Source organism: Polypterus senegalus, chromosome 3 (assembly GCF_016835505.1).
Source record: "Polypterus senegalus isolate Bchr_013 chromosome 3, ASM1683550v1, whole genome shotgun sequence".
NCBI classification, from domain to species: domain Eukaryota; kingdom Metazoa; phylum Chordata; class Cladistia; order Polypteriformes; family Polypteridae; genus Polypterus; species Polypterus senegalus.
The window spans coordinates 84244276-84266275 of NC_053156.1; the positions used below are offsets into that span (position 1 = coordinate 84244276).

General features: G+C 38.2%; 1 protein-coding gene across 1 annotated transcript in view; it reads left to right on the forward strand.

Annotated features, from left to right (window-relative positions):
- LOC120525333 (ras-related protein Rab-32-like) overlaps window positions 1–20239 on the forward strand; it is a 169317-nt gene extending 149078 nt beyond the window's left edge. The window contains exon 3 of the mRNA XM_039747533.1: window positions 19030–20239. Within this exon, the coding sequence (XP_039603467.1) occupies window positions 19030–19179 (150 nt within the window). The 3' untranslated portion in view covers window positions 19180–20239. The remainder of the gene's footprint in view (window positions 1–19029) is intronic.
- The last annotated feature ends 1761 nt before the right edge of the window (window positions 20240–22000 follow it).

Genomic DNA, 22000 nt, shown 5'->3' on the forward strand with positions numbered 1-22000 from the left:
ATGTGTGTGTGTGCATATCTATACTATTAAAAGGCAAAGCTCTCACTGCTCACTGACTGACTGACTCACTCACTCACTGACTCATCACTAATTCTCCAAATTCCCGTGTAGGTAGAAGGCTGAAATTTGGCAGGCTTATTCCTTACAGCTTACTTACAAAAGTTAAGCAGGTTTTATTTCGAAATTCTACATGCGGTCATAATGGTCGATAACGGTCGACATCATCCGCCATGTTGAACTTTCTTATTGATGGCCCCATCTTCACAAAATTTGGTAGGCGGCTTCCCTGCGCTAACTGAAACCAATGTACGTACTTATTTCGGTGTTATGACGCCACTGTCAGCCGCCATATTGAACTTTCCAATGTCACTAATTCTCCAACTTCCCATGTAGGTAGAAGGCTGAAATGTGGCAGGCTCATTCCTTACAGCTTACTTACAAAAGTTAAGCAGGTTTCATTTTGAAATTCTAAGCGTAACGGTCATAACGGTTGACAACATTCGCCATGTTGAACTTTCTTATTCATGGCCCCATCTTCACAAAATTTGGTAGGCGGCTTCCCTCGCTAACGAAACCAATGTACGTACTTATTTCGGTGGTATGACGCTACTGTCAGCCACCATATTGAACTTTCCAATGTTTCTAATTCTCCAACTTCCCGTGTAGGTAGAAGGCTGAAATTTGGTGCTTATTTCGGTGGTATGATGCCACTGTTGGCCCCCATATTGAACTTTTCAACAGTCTTTGTTACTTATGGGCTCATCTTCAAGAAATTTGGTATGCGGGTTCCCAACGCTAAGTGAATCCCACTTACGTACATATATACGTCCATAGCCTGCAGCTCGGTCACCATGTGAGGCGTTGGGTCCCCATCCCAAGCGCCTCCCGTTGTTGACTGCCTGCCTATATAAGGCCGTACGTCACTTCAGTCTCTACATTCCCTTTCTTGCCATGCGGGATTAACGTCTCCCTACTGATAACTACAGCTTTTTTATTTAATCCACGGCTTCTCCGCTGTTTTATTCATTTATTACGATTATAGTTATTGTGTAGGTATTTTAGACTTACTTTAAATTGTTCAGGTACCCATTTCCTTTATCATTCCAACCGTACCCCCATTAACATGTCTATCGAGGTAAATAAATTTGCTTGCTCAACCACATTCTCTCTCTCTAACCAACATATGATGAAGAAGCATCTCTCTTGCTGACCTGTGATGATGAAGACAACACAATGAAGAGCACAGCTCAGCAGCCATATTGAACAGACATGTGGCTGAAAGCTGAGCACCAACGATGCCTTAACTAGAGACATTATAAGTAACTACAAGTCTGTGTGCCACCTGAATTACACATCACCATTTTATCAGGTTCTATGGTTGCCAATATTCAAATGTACTTTGCATTTTGTTATTATTTCTGAATGTTATCAATAATACATTATTTTATATGTAACTTAACTCCTGCTTTTCTTTTTACTACATCTAATTGCCTAAGGTTGTAGATATAGAAGGGAAGGTGGGGATAAGTTATATACAGTGGTAAGTCTGTGAGATTAGGCATTATAAGGCTACATATTAATAATACAATAGGGGAAAGTAGAGCTATATATATATTACTCTACCAAGATAAAACACTGTCCAAACTCAAATGGTGTCAGTTTTCATTTAAAGGACAAAATAAAAAAGTCTACACAGTAAATGCCATGCATGCCGTAAAATCTCCTAGTGAATAGTACCAATAAGATGGTGATCGGTTCAAAGTCATATTGAGAGAGGTGCCTAAATACTCAGCCTCCACTTCCTCCAAATATCTACTTGCGGAACAGAACCAGTATCTTTATGTGGTTAACATAAAGTTACGCTTTCATGATCAACAAATCCAGAAACCATTGATGTTTATCATTTTACATGCACTAAAGTTTATGAAATACTGGAAAATATCCGTCCTTCTATTATCCAACCCGCTATATCCCAACTACAGTGGGTTGCTGGAGCCAATACCAGCCAACACAGGTCACATGGCAGGAAACAAACCCTGGGCAGGGTACACACACACATACCCACACACCAAGCACACACTAGGGACAATTTAGGATCGCCAGTGCATCTAACCTGCATGTCTTTGAACTGTGGGAGGAAACCGGAGAAAACCCACGCAGGCACAGGGAGAACATGCAAACTCCACGCAGGGAGGACCCAGGAAGTGAACCCGGGTACCCTAGCTGCGAGGCAGCAGCGCTACCCACTGCCCACCGTGCTGCCCTACTGGAAAATATGTTATGCTTAATATTGAGTATGTAGAAATTGTATAAGTTAAATTAGAAATGTTTTTAAAATTTTTCTCCCTACACATTTGGTAGATGTCACTTATGATTTGTGATCCATATGTATTAAATATGCTGCACTTTTCTTACAGATTAATCACATTATATACACTATTTGCCTATTTTCTTATCCTTTTATTCAGTTCAGGGTTAAACCTAGGACTCTGGAGTGGAGAAGCAGTAGTGCTAATAGTATATTCATGTATTTATTTATTCTTTGTTTTTTACCTGCTCATCTTGTGAAGATCACGGGGTGTTGGCGCCTATTCCGGCTTTACGGGGCACAAGGGAGGACTCGGCCCATTTGGGTTGGAGTACACACACGCATATACACGGCCATACTCACATCTGAGTTGCCAATTAACCTAATAAACACACTGTTTTTTGGCTGTGGGGGGAAGACCCATCCAGATACAAACCAAACATCAAAAATTCAGACAGCCAGTGCCTAGGACTGGATTTGATATGAGGACTCAGAGGCTTTGAGGTAGCAGCACTAAGTACTACTTCTAATTTGTATTTCTAAAACTAAAAGTTTTAACAATTGTTAACTAGAAATATTTTCTAGTTCACTCTACTTACCTGGCTAACTAATATATCACTATTAACTGACAACTCTGGAAAAACGGAATAGACGTCTATGTTGATTGATGGTACTGTAAGAGAAGTTTCAGCTCCCAAATGGGGTCAGTGCTATTTCAATACACCCGGGTGGTATTAAAACATGCCTGTATGTGTTAGAATTTTAGCTTAGGCTGGATAATTGCATTCACTTAATTAAATGGCAGACTATGTACAATTTTAATTAGATGCTAACTTTCTTCTCAGTGAATAGGCAACAAGAGAGAATAAATTTGTGTGCAAAATCATACTTTTTTGTTTTTTAACAGCAGATATGTAGATGTGGGGATACAAATGTAATTATAAACTTTTTTTGTAAACCCTATAAACTGGGAACTTGTGCTGCTAAGCTATACTAGCAGGAAATTTATATACTGTAATTTCTAGAGAATTTAAACGGGGATGGCTGTAAAGTTGGTTCTTTTGTTAACAGAATGGAGTTCTGTAGCTTATATTTACTAGTATAAGAAGCTCAATATGCACTTAATTATCATATTTCATAACATTTGCTGGAATCTCGTCAGACTGTTTACAGTATTATTGAATTAAGTAGGAGGTAATATGTGTATAATACTGTAAATATTTGTGCATTTAAAAGTATTGTCCTTTAGTTGTGAGTCTTTCATCTTTTATTTTTCCTGCCAGGATTTTTTTTCTGATTGAGTTCCATCTTTTTAGTCTAAAGATTTAAATTAAATTAAATGTACGCATTCTCATGGAACATTTTAAAAATGTTATTTGTTCTTGTCCAGTATCACTACATATAAGCAATCCATTATAAACCTTTTGGATATTTTCAAGTACTCTTTTGTTAAAATCTGCTTTTGTGTTTACTAAAGCCATTCATTCGCATCTGGGATGCAAACCCATGGTGGAGCTCTCTTCACCTGTGCCTGTGAAGTGCCAAAATGAGCAACCAGCCTGTTAAGCTAACCTAACATTTGCCAAGGACACACGATTTCTGTTAGTTTTGTTTATAGGAGCATTTGTATTGCTTCTGGCAGGCACTCATGAATTTACATGCTGCATGGCAGGGCACATACATAATTGACAGAATTCTGCTAGTCTGAAGCTACAACATGTCCTGCTTGGAATTGTAAGTGTGCAATATTAATCATCTGGGCAGCTAATTTTTTTTCATTGTAATAACTATGACTGTCAAATTAGATACAAATTAAGGTTTGAATGTTCATATTAAAAACAAGTATATTCATACAGGGGTTAAAATTATAAGTGCTACATGTACTGTATGTTTGCGTTAGTCATGCTTTTAAATATTTATACTATTGTTATTAATATTCTTACTTTTTTGTGGTGCTTTTGTAAAGCATGAGATATATATGACTCATGTACTATTGCTTAAAATGATCAAACTCATACGGATATGATAATTAAAAGCATAGCCCTTCATAAAAACAGGATTTCCCAAGCACACAAAGAGAAAGCTGACGTGGGAACATTGTTGTATTAGGAAACCCAGACAAAACCGCTTGCAATTGCTGATGTGTATTTAATAGTCATTTATATTTAACTATGCTTCTTTTTGGTGTGAATATCCATCTCTCTTTAATATTATTTGAAGCAATGTGAGTCTTTGTTTCACAAATGAAACAAGTGAATATAGTAAACATTACATTATAATGATCTACAGTATAGTTTCCTCGATGGTATAATTGTTTTATTCATTGCAAGTTACAACAGTTCTGTAAAAGATGATTATCTTAAAGCTGCTATAATAATCTTAAGAAAATAAGAAGTATGCTATTTTTTCCATTGTCATTAATGAGCAGTTAGCTTTTTCTAGATGCAACAAATGCTTAGCAGTTGTAGCACTGGGTTCAAGAGTGAACAAATGGGCTCAGAATAAGAATGCAATGAGAGGGGAAAAAAAATCTTGTGATGGTGCGGGTCAGCTCCACACTTCTGGGTTCTTCCGGGAGGCTCTTGAACTCACCACTACCAAGGCTTGAGCCTAGCAAACGAGGACACTCACTAATAGCAAAGGGTGGGTGCAAAAGTGAACCCTGTGAAAAATCACTGTATCCAAATGAAAGTGTAGAGCATCATAATTCAATCAATCAATAAATCCATAAAACAGTGATAGCACGTGAATTAAAAAATCAGAATTAAAATGAAAGTAGCACCAACAGCCACCGAGTCCTTCATTTTCTGTCAGATAGGCACTCCCTCTCCCACCTCTGGTGTACCGCGGATCCTCAACAATTAATCCGTGTGGACGATCCGACCCTAGAGTGTCAATCCTTCACTCCCTCATTGTCCTAGAACCACGTTGCCTTGCTACCACACTGCCTGGCATGTCCTGCCTCTTTACACAATGCTGTTCTCACAGCTCACTTTGTCTCATTTTTTCATCCCCTCTAGGTTCGATTTAAACTGACCGATCTAATGGGGCATAGATGTGCATGCACCATCCCTTCTGAGGAATTAATGGGGCACCTACCTGACACATGTACGTGTACGCGCATGTGTCTTTGCAATCAGGAAGGCACCCCTCATCCTCCCCTGGAGAAGAGTGTGTTCTCGCACTCACCCACACCCAATTAGAGCCTGCGCTTTGTGGGGTACGATTACTTATTTAAAATTAGCACAGTGCAATGGACCACTTATCACAAATCTGTCCAAAAGTTTGTTACATTTAAGTAACAGAGTGCTGTCAGTTTTACTAAAGTCAATACAAGCTAACCATTCAAAATTACAAAAAGCCTGACTATGGGAATTGACATGCAAAACAAAATCTCTAAAATTCAGTAATATTGCATGTGTGGAGTAACACAATGCTGAAATTAGTACTAGGAAAAAACAAAAGTTTTCTTTTCTTTTAAAATCTGACATTTGAATGTCAGAATTTGTTTTCAAATAATTTTTATTTAAAAATACATTTGAATAGTGACATTCGATCTGACAGCCTTAGTAACAACCCTGCAGCTATTATTTTTACAGAGCTATCATAGAATTTTCCTAAGAAAAACTGGAAAAGTGGTACGCTGATAAAAATGTAAAGTAACCAAAGAGCACATGATAAACAATGAATTTGCAGTGTTCTTAGTTTTAACCATACAGCATAACAGCCAGTATTTCTCTCTTTTCATGTTATCCCTGCAGGTTCTTCAGTAAATTCTTAACTGTTCCTCTGTTACGGATGTTTCTCTTTTAAATCAGGTTTTTATGCAGCTTTATCTTTGAAGAAGCCGGCACTGTGGTGGCAACACTGTAATCTAGTTCTGGCACTCTGGAAGACTGATTTTTTTTTCATCATCAGAATGTATTTGTTTTCTCCATGCTGTTTTTGTAGTCAGGTGATCATGCAGATTTTCTTTTTTTTTTGTAATAATTTATTTCATTAATTGAATTAAACTGCTATTGCAGGAGCTCTCCCTTTAGTGCCAACTGCATTTTTGTAAGCTTCAAGTGTAAACTGTTAGGAACAACAAATCCAGTTTAAGTTTTCTGCCAATATTTTTCTGACTTTGCTCATGGCTTTGTGTTTTGGCTTTGGTGTTTGGTTTGGCTTTTGCTTTGCTCCTGTGTTAATTCATCTCCAGGTCTTCTTGTGTAGTCTTTTGGCCTGTGGGCTTATACATCCTCCCAATATCCTTTCAGTCGACAGCAAACATGCTATATATGGCTACCTATTCTAATAACTTCTTTGACTAGTCAGTTATGTTCTGATGAGTCAAGCTAACATTTTAAATGTCTAAAATATAATGTTAACTTGAAATAACACAAAAATGAGAATTTAAATTCAGTATTAACAAATCAAAAATTGCATTAGATTCTCTATTATACTGTATACTTTGTTGTATATGCAGTTCAAGTGAGGGACTGTCCCATTAACTTTTGTTGAGATTTAATCGTTCATTGTTTTATATTCTATTTTAGGTATCTAATGTTTAATGGCTCGTATTATTTCTCATTTTAGGTATCTACAAATATATTGTCACCAATCAGTCGAATTACAAATACAAGTAATTACATTTTGTGAAAGACCAGTAATTACATTTTGACCAGTCAGAATTTGAATTGTTATTATATGATATTACTGTTTAACTAGATACTATCAGAACATTTACTTTCCCTTTCTGGAGCTTTCAGTTAGGGACATCAGAAAATATATTTTTGGCTAAAACAATGTCTTTTTGCCACTTGATGCCATAAGTATGAATTGTTTTAGTGACACTGATAAATACAACAGAAAAGACAGAAGTACTGTAAAAATGAACAAACAATGTCAGCTGGAGATCCCTAAATATATTGTAAAGTTTCAGTTATTAGCTTAAGCAGCAAGTTGAAAAGAGAATGTCTTTGAAGATGCAAGTCCATCTAGCAAACTGCCTCTATGCGGAGGGTTATATGTCTTCATTCTAAGTGACTGGTCCATGGATGATAAAGGAGTTGATGTGAATATCAGCGCCCACTTTTGACTGTGGATGGAGCTATCAACACCACACTAGCCCTTTGAATGCCTCCTACTCATACTTATGTGACAGTACATAATAGTCTATTTGCACAGAAAGTTGAATAGTTAAGGTAAAGCTAAAGTCACATTGCTGCTAAAGAAGTTGAGTGGCATTTTAATTAGCACCAAAGTTACAATAAAGATTATGCTATGATGATCTTGGGAAGAACTGTAAGTGATGATAATAATAATAATAATAATAATACATTTTATTTATATAGCGCCTTTCCCATGCTCAAGGCACTTACAGAATATAATAAAGAACGACAGGGTATACAATATATAGCATAGTACAAACCAAATAAATAAATAAAGAAGATTAAGACAGTAAATTCAGAGAAAGCCTAACAGACAACAGAATTGATGGTCTAGCACACACACACACAGGTTACATGAGCATCTTGACAGAGAGGTAAACTGAGAGAAGGGGAATGAAGTCAAGTAGAGCTAAAAGCCTTCCTGAACAGATGAGTTTTGAGTTGTTTTTTAAAAGAATTCATGGAGTCAGCTGACCTGATTAATTTCGGTAGGTCATTCCAGAGTCTGGGCGCTATACAGCTGAAGGCCCTGTCACCCATGGAGTGTAGATTAGTGTGGGGCACAACAAGATTACCAGAATCAGAGGACCTTAGTGAGCGGGCAGGCACAGAGTGATGGAGAAGGTCACTGATGCAGTTTAAGGCTTTGTAGGTTATTAGTAGGATTTTATATTCGATTCTGTAAGACACAGGGAGCCAGTAAAGACGGAGCAGGATGGGTGTGATGTGCTCACTGCTGCTGATTCGAGTAAGTTTTGAATAAGCTGGAGCTGTGATATGAGATTAGAAGGGGCACCTGCCAGCAGCGAGTTACAATAATCTATGCGGGATGTGATAAAAGCATGGACAAGTTTCTCAGCATTAGAAAAGGAGAGGAAGGAGCGAACACGGATATGTTACGGAGGTGAAAGTAAGAAAGTTTCTTAATGTGATTTATGTGGGCAGAGTAAGAAAGGGAGGAATCAAAAATGACACCAAGATTCTTTGCAGTAGAGGCAGGTCTGATGAGATCACCACCAAGATGGACTGGGAAGGAGCTCATTTTATTAAGTTGCATTTTAGTCCCAATTTGCAGGAGTTCAGTTTTGTTGCAATTTAATTTTAAAGAGTTCTGCTCCATCCAGGTTTTAATTTCACTAAGGCAGGTTGTGAGCTGAGAAAGCTCTGATGAAGTTCCACTTTTAACATTGAAGTAGAGTTGAGTATCATCTGCATAAAATGATAGCCCAGTCCATAGCTACAATAAAAATATGGCCAAGGGAAGCATATAAATACAGAAGAGAAGGGGGCCGAGGACAGAGCCCTGAGAAACTCCTTGTGTGACTGGCGCCTACCTGGATCTGCTGTTGCCAAGACTAACAAACTCTTGCCTATCAGTCAGATAGGACTTGAACCACTGGAGGGCAGTGCCAGAGATACCCAGCATGTTCTCCATTCTGGACAGTAGAATGTCATGTCTGACAGTGTCAAATGCTGCACTGAGGTCTAACAGAATTAATATGCTGGTTTGTCCAGAGTCTGCTGCCATAAGCAAATCATTGGTTACCGTAGCAGAGCAGTTTCACAGCTGTGCTGCCCTGAAACCAGACTGAAAGGGTTCCATCAAATTATTAGTGGTTAAGTAATTGGTGAGCTGGGAGGCTACAACACTCAAGAGCTTTTGACAGGAAAGGTAAGTGGGAAATAGGCCGAAATTGTTAAGATTGTCAGCATCAAGACCAGACTTTTTAACATTGGGGTTACAGAAGTGATTTTAAAAGTGAGCGGCACAGAGCCAGTGTCAAGGGATGAGTTTATTATTGTTGTAACAGTCAGGATTATGGCATGAAGGCAGGATTTAAGTAGTATGCTGGGGATGGGGTCCAGTACACAAGTAGTCTACCTCATCTTACAAAGCAGGTCATTAACAAGCAGATGTGACTGGTGAGAACTTAGAGAAGGAGCTGGATGGAGTGGGAAAACAGGGAGAGATATAAACAGATGATGTATTTATGTTAGTTGAATTATTTAGATCTTTAATTTTGTTACGGAAAAAGTGGAGGAAATCCTCACAGACTTCAGTAGAAGAGGTAGTTGGGCCAGATGCAGGTTCGAGTAGTTTATTAACTACAGAAAACAAAACCCTTGGGTTATCGTGGCCACTTTCTATTATTCTGCCATAGTGGGTGTTCTTAGCAGCAGTTAGTGCTTCTCTGTAAGCTCTTTGGTGGTCAGAGAAAGCCTGGATGTGCACGTGAGGCCAGTCGTGACATTCTCTCAAGGCGTCGGCCAGCTGCTTTCATAGATCGCAATTCTGAATTATACCAAGGAGCTGAACGTTTAAAGGAAACCTCCTTATGTTTTAAAGGAGCTGTTTTATCTAATGCTTAATGAAGGGCTTAGTTATAGTGATCAGCAAGACTATCTAGTGCAGACAGTAAAAGATCAGAAATGGATCCAGAAAGGATAGAGGGACAGATATTTTTAAGGTTTCTGTAAGAAATTTGTCGTTTACAGGTAAGAGGAGGGAAAGGCAGTGAGACAGTGAAAAATACTGCTTTATGGTCAGAAAGTCCCAAATCAGTGCTGTAAATGTTGGCAACAGATAGTCCAGAAGTGCAGATCAGATCCAATATATGACAACCAGAGTGGGTGGGAAAATCAACATGTTGTGTCAAGTCAAAACAGTCCAGTAAGGATAGGAATTCATTTCTCAGTTTAGATGTAGTAGTGTCAATATGGATGTTGAAATCACCAAGAAGGATAATTCTCTGAGAGTAAGAGCTTAGGTGGGTTAAAAGTTCAGTCAGATCAGATAAGAAGGATGCATTGTATTTTGGGGGACGATAAAGAACAATGAGTGAGTCAGGACCTGTTTCCATTATTAGTTTAAGAGCCAGGCACTTAAAAGACAGTGGACAGTCAATTGGGATTTGTTTGATGTTTAAGTCTGCTCTAATAATTACCGCTAGCCCATTTGTCTAGAGCTGCGAGGTTCTGTATGGAAAGTGAAACCAGGTAAAGTCGTTAATTCGTTTGGTTTTTGCCAAGTCTCCGTTAAACACAGTATATCAAGTTTAGTGTCAGTGATGAGTCCTGACAGCACCAGTGCTTTGCCATTAAAAGGTCTCGAGTTAAACAGTGCAATATTATGATGAGCAATAATGATGCAATAATATTAATGAGCATTAGAGAGAGGATTATTAAAAACCATGGCATAGTGTCTTGTAATTCATCAGTCTACTGCCAACAGAGGAAAATTAAGTACACAGGACCTATACATTTGAATGATTTTCAAAACTGTCAGCTCAAGAATCAGAAAAGCTTTTGCAAGATGTCTATAAACGCCCTAGGACACAGGGTGCCCTACTCACATAAAGTTTGTGAAAGACTATCTTGGTATTCCCGTAGGTTTTTGGATGTCTTCCTCACATAGGAACCTAAATTTGGTCTTTCTAGCCATAACAAAAACACCAGTTTTGGTGAAAACCTCTACTATTTATTAGTAAAATACATTTTAACTTCACCCACAAGCATGGTAGTAAAAGATGTCTACACTGCACCTGCAAGAAGGAGATATGATTGCGTTCAAAAAGCTTTTGAAGGAGGACCTTTCAAGAACTAAATTAGAGCTGAAAAAGAGTCTTTTAATGTGGCAATGATCCTAAACATTTGAGCGAATTTAGCAAGGAATGGATTTGCCTTTTGAAATGGCCGACATATTGACCCAATAGAAAACTTGTTGGAACAACTGAAGAGGTACATTTATGTAAGATAACTAAATCAGTCTTATAAAAATATACAGAAAAAATTGGGATTTTCAAGTTATTTTTTCATTGTGCTTTTGTTACATAAAGAGGCGGAGTGGTGGCTCTGAGGCTGGGGATCTGCACTGGCAATTGGAAGGTTGCCATTTCGAATCCCATAAATGCCAAAAAGGGACTCTGCTCTGTTGGGCCTTTTGAGCAAGGCCCTTAACCTGCAATTGCTGAGCGCTTTGAGTAGTGAGGAAAGCGCTATATAAATGTAAAGAATTATTATTAAGTTTTATTTAATAAGTAATGTAATAATACATTTTTTGGTATTATTCTCGCCATCTTTATTAAATATTTAAGAAACCTAATTTGATTAAGACAGGAAAAATGAAGAGGTCATTTATACAGTGGTGTGAAAAACTATTTGCCCCCTTCCTGATTTCTTATTGTTTTGCATGTTTGTCACACAAAATGTTTCTGATCATCAAACACATTTAAGTAAACACAAAATGCAGTTTTTAAATGATGGTTTTTATTATTTAGGGAGAAAAAAAATCCAAACCTACATGGCCCTGTGTGAAAAGTAATTGCCCCTAAACCTAATAACTGGTTGGGCCACCCTTAGCAGCAATAACTGCAATCAAGCGTTTGCGATAACTTGCAATGAGTCTTTTACAGCGCTCTGGAGGAATTTTGGCCCACTCATCTTTGCAGAATTGTTGTAGTTCAGCTTTATTTAAGGGTTTTCTAGCATGAACCGCCTTTTTAAGGTCATGCCATAGCATCTCAATTGGATTCAGGTCAGGACTTTGACTAGGCCACTCCAAAGTCTTCATTTTGTTTTTCTTCAGCTATTCAGAGGTGGATTTGCTGGTGTGTTTTGGGTCATTGTCCTGTTGCAGCACCCAAGATCGCTTCAGCTTGAGTTGACGAACAGATGGCCGGACATTCTCCTTCAGGATTTTTTGGTAGACAGTAGAATTCATGGTTCCATCTATCACAGCAAGCCTTCCAGGTCCTGAAGCAGCAAAACAACCCCAGACCATCACACTACCACCACCATATTTTACTGTTGGTATGATGTTCTTTTCTGAAATGCTGTGTTCCTTTTACGCCAGATGTAACGGGACATTTGCCTTCCAAAAAGTTCAACTTTTGTCTCATCAGTCCACAAGGTATTTTCCCAAAAGTCTTGGCAATCATTGAGATGTTTCTTAGCAAAATTGAGACGAGCCCTAATGTTCTTTTTGCTTAACAGTGGTTTTGCGTCTTGGAAATCTGCCATGCAGGCCATTTTTGCCCAGTCTCTTTCTTATGGTGGAGTCGTGAACACTGACCTTAATTGAGGCAAGTGAGGCCTGCAGTTCTTTAGACGTTGTCCTGGGGTCTTTTGTGACCTCTCAGATGAGTCGTCTCTGCGCTCTTGGGGTAATTAGGTCGGCCGGCCACTCCTGGGAAGGTTTACCACTGTTCCATGTTTTTGCCATTTGTAGATAATGGCTCTCACTGTGGTTCGCTGGAGTCCCAAAGCTTTAGAAATGGCTTTATAACCTTTACCAGACTGATAGATCTCAATTACTTCTGTTTTCATTTGTTCCTGAATTTCTTTGGATCTTGGCATGATGTCTAGCTTTTGAGGTGCTTCTGGTCTACTTCTCTGTGTCAGGCAGCTCCTATTTAAGTGATTTCTTGATTGAAACAGGTGTGGCAGTAATCAGGCCTGGGGGTGGCTACAGAAATTGAACTCAGGTGTGATACACCACAGTTAGGTTATTTTTTAACAAGGGGGCAATTACTTTTTCACACAGGGCCATGTAGGTTTGGATTTTTCTCCCTAAATAATAAAAACCATCATTTAAAAACTGCTTTTTGTGTTTACTTGTGTTATATGTGACTAATGGTTAAATGTGTTTGATGATCAGAAACATTTTGTGTGACAAACATGCAAAAGAATAAGAAATCAGGAAGGGGGCAAATAGTTTTTCATACCACTGTACTTTGAAGCTGCATAGCATTTAGGAATGAGCAAACAACACAGCTAAAAGTATGATGAATTGTTGTTGCATTATTTGTAACATAATACAGCTGTTATTAATGTAAACTCTAGGGAACCTCCTGACAACAGTAATCAAGGCATGTATCCAAAAGAAAGACATTAAAAAAGAGCTCAAGCAAATTCAGGTTTAATTTAGCAAAAAATGCTTAAAGGGAAAATTCTTGAAGGTCATTTTTCTGTTCTAAAGTATAGTTGTTTTGCCTGTTACGATGGAGAGCCTTACTTAACTGTAGGCAGGCATTACAGAAATGAGATCATCTGTCACATATAGTACAGTTTTGTGCAAGTCCATGTGTCACAAGTCATTTTCAAGATGGAAAAGGAAAAACACAGATACAAAAAGTTAATACTACTGGGTAAGAATCGCAATATTTTTATTCAATTCAAAACTGATAAAAGGTTTTACTTTTGGTTGAGTTATATAGTGTTTTTCATGTTGAATTAACTTTGAAAGCTTTATTATTCCAAAAGGAAAGTAGAGTCTTAAAGATATTAATAAATAAAGGTATCACATAAACAAAGCAAAGAAGAGTAAAAGATGAAGGATTGATTTATTGTGAGTGAGATAAAAAAAAACACTGCTAATTTCAAAATCATTTTAATTTGCAACAGAAAAGAAACAGGTCTTCAAAAACAGAACCCTCAATTACCCAAAACAAATACTGTATGATTGATATCTATACAATTAAATAAAAGATAACAATCTTTTTTCATTTTCAGTCATGAGCATGTCAATAGTTGTAAACACTGAACATTCTATCCGTGTACATATAAAGTAAACTAAAAACAGTTTGTGTGGAAAATATTTGAGTAGACGTGTTAAATATGCAGCTCTAGCTGCTCAGTATGATGGTCCTTAAGTGATCAGTAATAGTTTAAACACGAATATGCCAACTAAATGCAGTGGCAAGCTGATATCACTTTCCCACAATTCTAAATCTTCATTCTAGTGTGCCAGAGCCAATCCCTGCACATTCTAACAAAAGGAAGAAAAACGCACCCTTTAATAAAAGTCTGTCTAAGGACTCATTCAAGCAAATGCTCACTCACAATTGCACTTGGTCAAATAAATCTTTGAATTGAGGAAATGTAGACTGTCTGTAGAGAGAGGGACAGTGTGTATGTGTGTATTTTTTTTTTAGTAAACAAATTCCAAGACCTTGTAGGATTTTTTTTTTTATTTCTTCTGCTTTTTTAACCTTTAATCCTTCTATGATAACTTCTGTGTAGGAAAGTCGAACAATGATTAGCAAAGCACTCTAACAAACAAACAAACACAATTTGTGCTTGTGTCATTTTTTTTTTAAATGCTTACTTTGTTCACAGTGCATTTGTTAACCAAAGTATAACTGTACTCTTCTTTCTGTCATCCTGCTTTAACTGAACTGTATTTAGATTTAAATAGGTTAGTGCAGACTGGTAATTCCTGCCTTGTGCACACTGCTAGCAGCAGCAATATCAACCCTGTCTCCCTCCATTCTATTCTCGAAGACTGGGGTAAGATAATGGATGAATATATATAAACTGCTCAAAAAAATTAAAGGAACACTTTGAAAACACATCAGATCTCAATGGGAAAAAGAAATCCTCCTGGATATCTATACTGATATAGACTGGGTAATGTGTTAGGAACGAAAGGATGCCACATCGTTTGATGGAAATGAAAATGATCAACCTACAGAGCCCTGAATTCAAAGACGCCCCAAAAATCAGAGTGAAAAAATTATGTGGCAGGCTAGTCCATTTTGCCAAAATTTAATTGCAGCAACTCAAAATTGTACGCAGCACTTTGTATGGCCCCTGTGTTCTTGTATACATGCCTGACAACATCGGTGAATGCTTCTAATGAGATGACAGATGGTGTTGTGGACCAGGGCATCACTGAGCTCCTGGACAGTCTGAGGTGCAACCTGGTGGCATTGGATGGACCAAAACATAATGTCCCAGAGTGTTCTATTGGATTTAGGTCAGGAAAGTGTGGTGGCCAGTCAATGGTATCAATTCCTTCATCCTCCAGGAACTGCCTGCATACTCTCACCACATGAGGCCAGGAATTGTCGTGCACCAGGAGCCACTGTACCAGCATAGGGTCTGACAATGGGTCCAAGGATTTCATCCTGATACCTAATGGCAGCCAAGGTGCCTTTGTCAAGCCTGTTGCGGTCTGTGTGACCCTCCATGGATATGCCTCCCCAGACAATCATTAACCCACCACCAAACTGCTCATGCTGAATGATGTTACAGGCAGCATAATGTTCTCCATGGCTTCTCCAGGCCTTTTCACTTCTGTCACGTGCTCAGAGTGAACCTGCTCTCATCTGTAAAGCACAGGGCACCAGTGGTGCATCTGCCAATTCTGGTATTCTATGGCGAATGCCAATCGAGCTGCATGCTGCTGGGCAGTGAGCTCAGGGCCCATTAGAGGACATGGGGCCCTTGGGTCACCCTCATGAAGTCTTTCTGGTTGTTTGGTCAGAGACATTCACACCAGTGGCCTGCTGGAGGTCATTTTGTAGGGCTCTGGCAGTGCTCATCCTGTTTCTCCTTGCCCAAAGGAGCAGATACTGGTCCTGCTGATGGGTTATGGACCTTCTATGGCCCTCTCCAGCTCTCCTAGAGTAACTGCTTGTCTCCTGGAATCTCCTCCATGCCCTTGAGACTGTGCAGGGAGACACAGCAAACCTTCTGGCAATGACACGTATTGATGTGCCATCCTGGAGAAGTTGGACTACCTGTGCAACCTCTGTAGGGTCCAGGTATCGCCTCATGCTACCAGTAGTGACACTGACTGTAGCCAAATGCAAAACTAGTGAAGAAACAGTCAGAAAAGATGAGGAGGGAAAAATGTCAGTGGCCTCCACCTGTTAAACCATTCCTGTTTTGGGGGTCATCTCATTGTTGCCCCTCTAGTGCATCTGTTGTTAATTTCATTAACACCACAGCAGCTGAAACTGATTAACAACCCCCTCTGCTACTTAACTGATCAGATTAATATCCCATAAGTTTCATTGACTTTATGCTATACTCTGATTAAAAAGTGTTCCTTTAATTCTTTTGAGCAGTATATATATAGCTGAGATTGCTCTTTTCCAAAATACAACATGGGTATATTTGTTGTGTATCTGCTTTCATTTAATGGACAGTAATTGTTTAGGACTGTTTTATCTACATGTGCTATAAAATTGTGCAAAGATATCCCATAAATATCTGCATTAAACTACACATATTAGCACTAGTATTAATGGATGTGAGCATGATGTACATGAAGGGAAAGCCAACATCACTTTTGAAGTGGTGAAGTGGGTTTAACAGCTGGCCCACATTGTTAGCTAGAATAATTTGTTTTATTTACATATTTTTGAGTCCTTTGAACTGTTTGCATTATAATATGCCTATGTAAGAACATACTTGGAAAATCTACTGGTAGAATCTTATCTAATCCACCAAAATAAACTATTAACAGTTGAAGGTGTCCATAATTGAGTGTAGTTGCCAGGAGAACAGTTCCAACAGATTCATGCAAAATGGGAAGACATGACAATACACAAGTAGAGCTAGGATAGAAAAGGATGAGTGCTTGGACATGGAGCAGTTCAAATGTGCGATAATTAAGTGTGTCTATCTTCTCCTGTGTGAGTGTATACTTGTTCACATCTTTCTCAGGCACAACAGCAACAAAATGGTTTAAAATTACACTACGTACATATCAGCCTTAAAACAACATAAGTCTGGATCCTATTAGCCTTAATTTAGGTAATACTGGATGGAACACCAATACTTAATAAACAATTTAATGTGATATCTTAACATTAGAATGAATTTGATTTATCATATGAGAAAACAAAATAAACATTTTCAAAATGTGGCAGCCTTTCTTCAATACTGTCCTAAACTAACACTCTTTTGAAGTTTTCATTGAATGTGCTGGCACTGACTTACCTTAGCAGTGACATTCATGTCTCTGGTGACTCTTCCTATGAAGTCAGTAGATGGATTGGGAGAGCATGGAGGGTCATGAGGTCGCTGGAAAGGGGTGTGTGGCGCTCCCGATATCTATGCAAAAAAACGAAGGTCCAAGTCTTTAGAGTCCAGGTGCTTCCTGTCTTGCTATATGGTTATGAGACATGGATGCTATCCAGTGACCTGAGACGAAGACTGGACTGGTACTGTGTCCCTCCGGAAAATCCTTGGGTATCATTGGTTTGACTTTGTGTCGAATGAGCGGTTGCTCATGGAGTCCCGAATGAGGCACATTATCTGCATTGTGAGTGGGCTTCAGTTATGGCATTACAGCCATGTGGCGTGTTTCCCTGAGGGTGATCCGGCTCATAAGATCCTCATTGTTGGGGACCCGAGTGGCTGGACCAGGCCAAGGGGTCACCCACGTAACACCTGGCTGCGGTAGATAGAGGGTAATTTCTGGAAGGTGGGACTGGACTGTGTGCCTGTCTGGGGGGGTTGCAAACCGGGATCCCGAGTTGTTTCGTCATGTAGTGGGTACAGTATGTGTGTGTGTGTATGTATATGTGCTTGGCTTGCCATATAACGTGAATATCCACTACAATCAATTGAAATCCCTTAACTACAGATAGGTGATGTCTATTTAACTACTCATGTGATTTCTAAAGCCAATTGGCTGCCAAAGAGTTTATTGCCAAAGTGATCATTTATTTTGTGCTTGATATTTGTAATTAATTTAGACCACTTTGCAGAAATATGTTTTGACTTTTTAAATGAAAGACTCTTTGTGATGATCAATTTTGAAAAAGGCTTATTAAATCCACTTCTGTTCAAAATATGAAAACTTCCAAGTGGCTGAATACTTTTTGCAGGCAGTGTATATGTATGTTATTTATTTAGAGTGCACAGAATTCTGACAGAGCTGACTGTGTTCTCTTCTACTGTAGGGGACATTGTATACCAGTGGTTACAAAAGCAGACCTGAAACTGGAGCTTACTTACTCATTTCCACATTTAACCAGTGAATCATTAAATATTTTTGTATAAGTCTGCAAGTAAACTTTCACTCACACATGTACAAACTTCTTGGCAGTATCTTAGATATTTTCATTTTGAGTGCATTTATTTGCAGTTGGAAGGCACTGAAACATTTTCTGTCATATATGAAATAAGGATCTGGAACGCTTATTGTAACTCAAAAATTCTTTAAATATATTGTTTCAACATTTGTCTAACTTGTTTTAATGCACATTTCCTCAATTCTATTCTCATTTCCTTCCCTTACGCCCACAGCATCACGAACATAGACAATGCTATTGAACAAGAAGGCAACAATGGATGAGGTGTGTTTGTGTAATTCAGACAGTGAATTGCAAGTCTTGAGTGTTAAATTCTGTCCATATTCTAATCTCTGGTCACAGGGTTAAATTGCTGTGACTACACACTACTGGTACATTTTTCTGAAAAGAAGAACAGACACCATTTTGCTTTTAGAAACGACAAAAATAATGCTGTCTAATTTCACGAGATGTTAACTTAAAGGCAGGGGTTTTCCTTTGGTAAACCTTTGTATAAACCAACACTAATGGCGTATCCATGGCTGGGTTTGAGAGTCTTACTCTGGTCCACTGTACCCTCTATTGCTACAGAAAATGGTTTAAGCCTTGCTGTATCTGTAAATGTGAGTGCCTTTCAGTTTGTTTTATTACATGAATTTCATTTTTTTTTCTGTTTGATGAAAACTTGTTTCTAGTATTACTTTTGAGTTTTGGCAAGTATGTTCCTAATTTTTCTTTACATTTTGTTTTTTCTGCTCAGGATAACGTTAATGTGGATGAGGCTGCTCGATTCCTTGTGGGAAATATCCTCTCAAATGATAATTGGCTTCCTTATGAGGAGAACGACGGAGACAGAATAAAACTGGAGCAGGAGGCAGTGGCCGCAGAGAGCAAAACGCAGTGCTGCTAACATATTTTTTAATTTCAACGAGAAATCACATCAGGGAGAATTACTTGACGGCGAGGCTCAGTTTCTCAACTGTACTCCAAAGTCTAGATGAAATGGACTGCTGCTTGGGGCAAGCGATAAGCCATATGGTGTCCTACCACTACAAAAGCAAATCCCAGCAGAGGCTTCAGAGCACTTTATAGGAGGTATCTGCCAAAACACTATGATTCACAAGCTGTTGTTTAGCAGATGAGATGAGCAAAAAAAAAAAAAAAAGATTTCCTCAGACTGATTTTCAACAGTGTGTTCCCCTGCTGCAGAGCCCACTGTTTCACCTTACTGTTTTTCTGTTCCAGGTTGAAATAAATCCGCAGGTTATCAGTTCTCTGTAAAAATCAAATTTTTCAATGGAAGTGTTTCATTTTATCTTTGAGACCGTGTTAGGAGAGTAAAATTAAAGAAAGTGTCCGAAGATCTCTGTGAGGGCATATAATCCAAAGACATCATGCACACGTGTTGTCAGAAAAAAAAGTTCCAAATTTTGTAGAGTACTCTTCAGATGAGAGGCTTATTTTCATAGATTTAAGATCATTATTTCAATTGTCTATACAGTGGGTACTCTGCCATATTTTGTATAATTACTGGAGAAGTTAAGTGTTATACACTTCCTTTTAGATTTCTCCTTCACCTACTATAAATAAGCAGGGGATTCTGGAATGTGTGGATCTGCGCTGTGTGAAGTGGGATCACAATAACCAAGGTATGCTCTGCGTGTGTGTGAATGTGTTAGTAGTAGTGGTATGGCACTCGCTTGTCCTTGTCATCAAGTCTTACAACTTTTATTGTTATTTTTTTATATAGTTTAATACAGCTACAGCCATTGGGCAAGTTAGCCATTTTCAATGACTCTTCCTGTATGACCTTTGTTAAATAATAGCCACTATATTAATGACGTAACTCAAAATAGCCTTTCCTAAAATAAGTTCCTATTAAACTGAACTGAAGTTTTATGAAAAAAATGAGCAGACACTTGTTGTTGAACTTGGGGTACTCTCTAAATAAATGTATATTCCCTATTTTATATCTGTATATCTCCTGTGTCTTTGTATCAATGCATATAGAATAGTGTTAGACCTTATTTCAAATGATCATTAATCACCAAATCTGTATAACCAGTGCACAGAAATAATCAGAAGGCTAACAAGATTCAGGATAGCAGTGCTTGCAGAAAGTATTCAGGCCCTTTTATATTTTTCACATTCTGCTATATCGTAGTCTTGTACTAAAATTATCTAACAAGCAACACTCAGTACCCCTAGATTGACAAAGTGAAAACACTAATTTAGATGTTTTTACAAATTTATTAAAATAAAATGGGAAACATCACATGACACAAGTGTCCAGGCCCTTCACTCTATACTTTGCTCCTTTCAGACCTCCTTCAACTCTGTCTAGTTTCTCATTTATATTGCAGAAAAACAGTCCAACAGTCTTAAGCTGCCCCCATCATGCTTCACCGGTGGAAAAATATTGCACAGGTAGTGAGTGGCTTCATCAGACCAGAGAATCTTGTTTCCCATGGTCCGAGAGTCCTTTAGCTGCCAGAGTGACCACCAGGATCTCGGTCAACTCTTTTACCAAGGCCCTTTTCCCCTGATTGCTCAGTTTGGCCAGGTGACCATCTCTTGTTAGAGTGCTATTTCTTTTAAGCTTATTCCATTTAAGAATTATGGAGGTCACTGTGCTTTTGGGAACCTTGAATGCAGCAGACATTTTTGTAGCCTTTCCCAGATCTGTGCCCCAACACAATCTTGTCTCTAAGCTCTGCCAGCAATTCATTTGACCACATGACTTGGTTTTTGCTCCCAAACACATTCTCAGTTGTGGGACTTTCTATAGACCGGTGTATGTCTTTGCTAATCATGTCGAGTCAATTGAATTGACCACAGGTGGACTCCAAATAAGGTGTAGAATCATATCAATGATGATCAATAGAATGGAGTGCACCCAAGTCAAATTTCAAATGTCAAGGGTCTAAATACTTGTATCAATGTGATATTCAGTTCTTTATTCTTTTTAAATTTGCAAAAATGTCCAAATTCCTGTATTCAATCTGCCTTTCTGGGGTATTGAGTATGTTGGAAAAAATTATTTCTTAATTTAAATGATTCTAGTATGAGATTGCAACATATCAAATTGTTAAAGGTTAACAAGTCTGAATAATTTGTGAAGACACTGTATATGTGAAACCCATTCTATGTGAAGTACAAGTGAAGGGGGTTTAAGTTACATAGCCCACTTAGGAGGTCTCACTTAAAATAGTGCAAAATGTAGTTATGATCTCCATATTGACACAGAAGATAGAGGGTGTGACCCTTAAGGACTAAATAAAGCAGTTCAGTCTCTTCAGTTTCATAAAATATATAAATTAGGAGTAGACATGACAACAAATACTGAATAAAAATAAGCTATCCAGCTGTTACATTAATACAAGTTCATCTTCCAGAGCACTAAAATAGTTACAAATTCCATACATGTAAAAAATATTTTTTCAAAGGGTCTGTAGAGACCTTGAAATCTAATGAAGTTGAAAATTAGACTTTTCAAATCTGCACATGATTATTTTAAATCTGTTCCTTAAACAGGCATGGACAAGCTTTGTTGGACTGAATGGATTGTTCTCATCAAAACATTTCACACTTCCTACATGTCTGATTTCAGTTAAATGGTTTTTGTTTCTTTTTTCATGGTGAACTTTACTCTGTAATTTCAGTTTTAATCTGCTTTTCCTGTATTGGGTTCAACTGAAACCTCAGCCAGAGTTTCCATCTGTTCCTGGGGA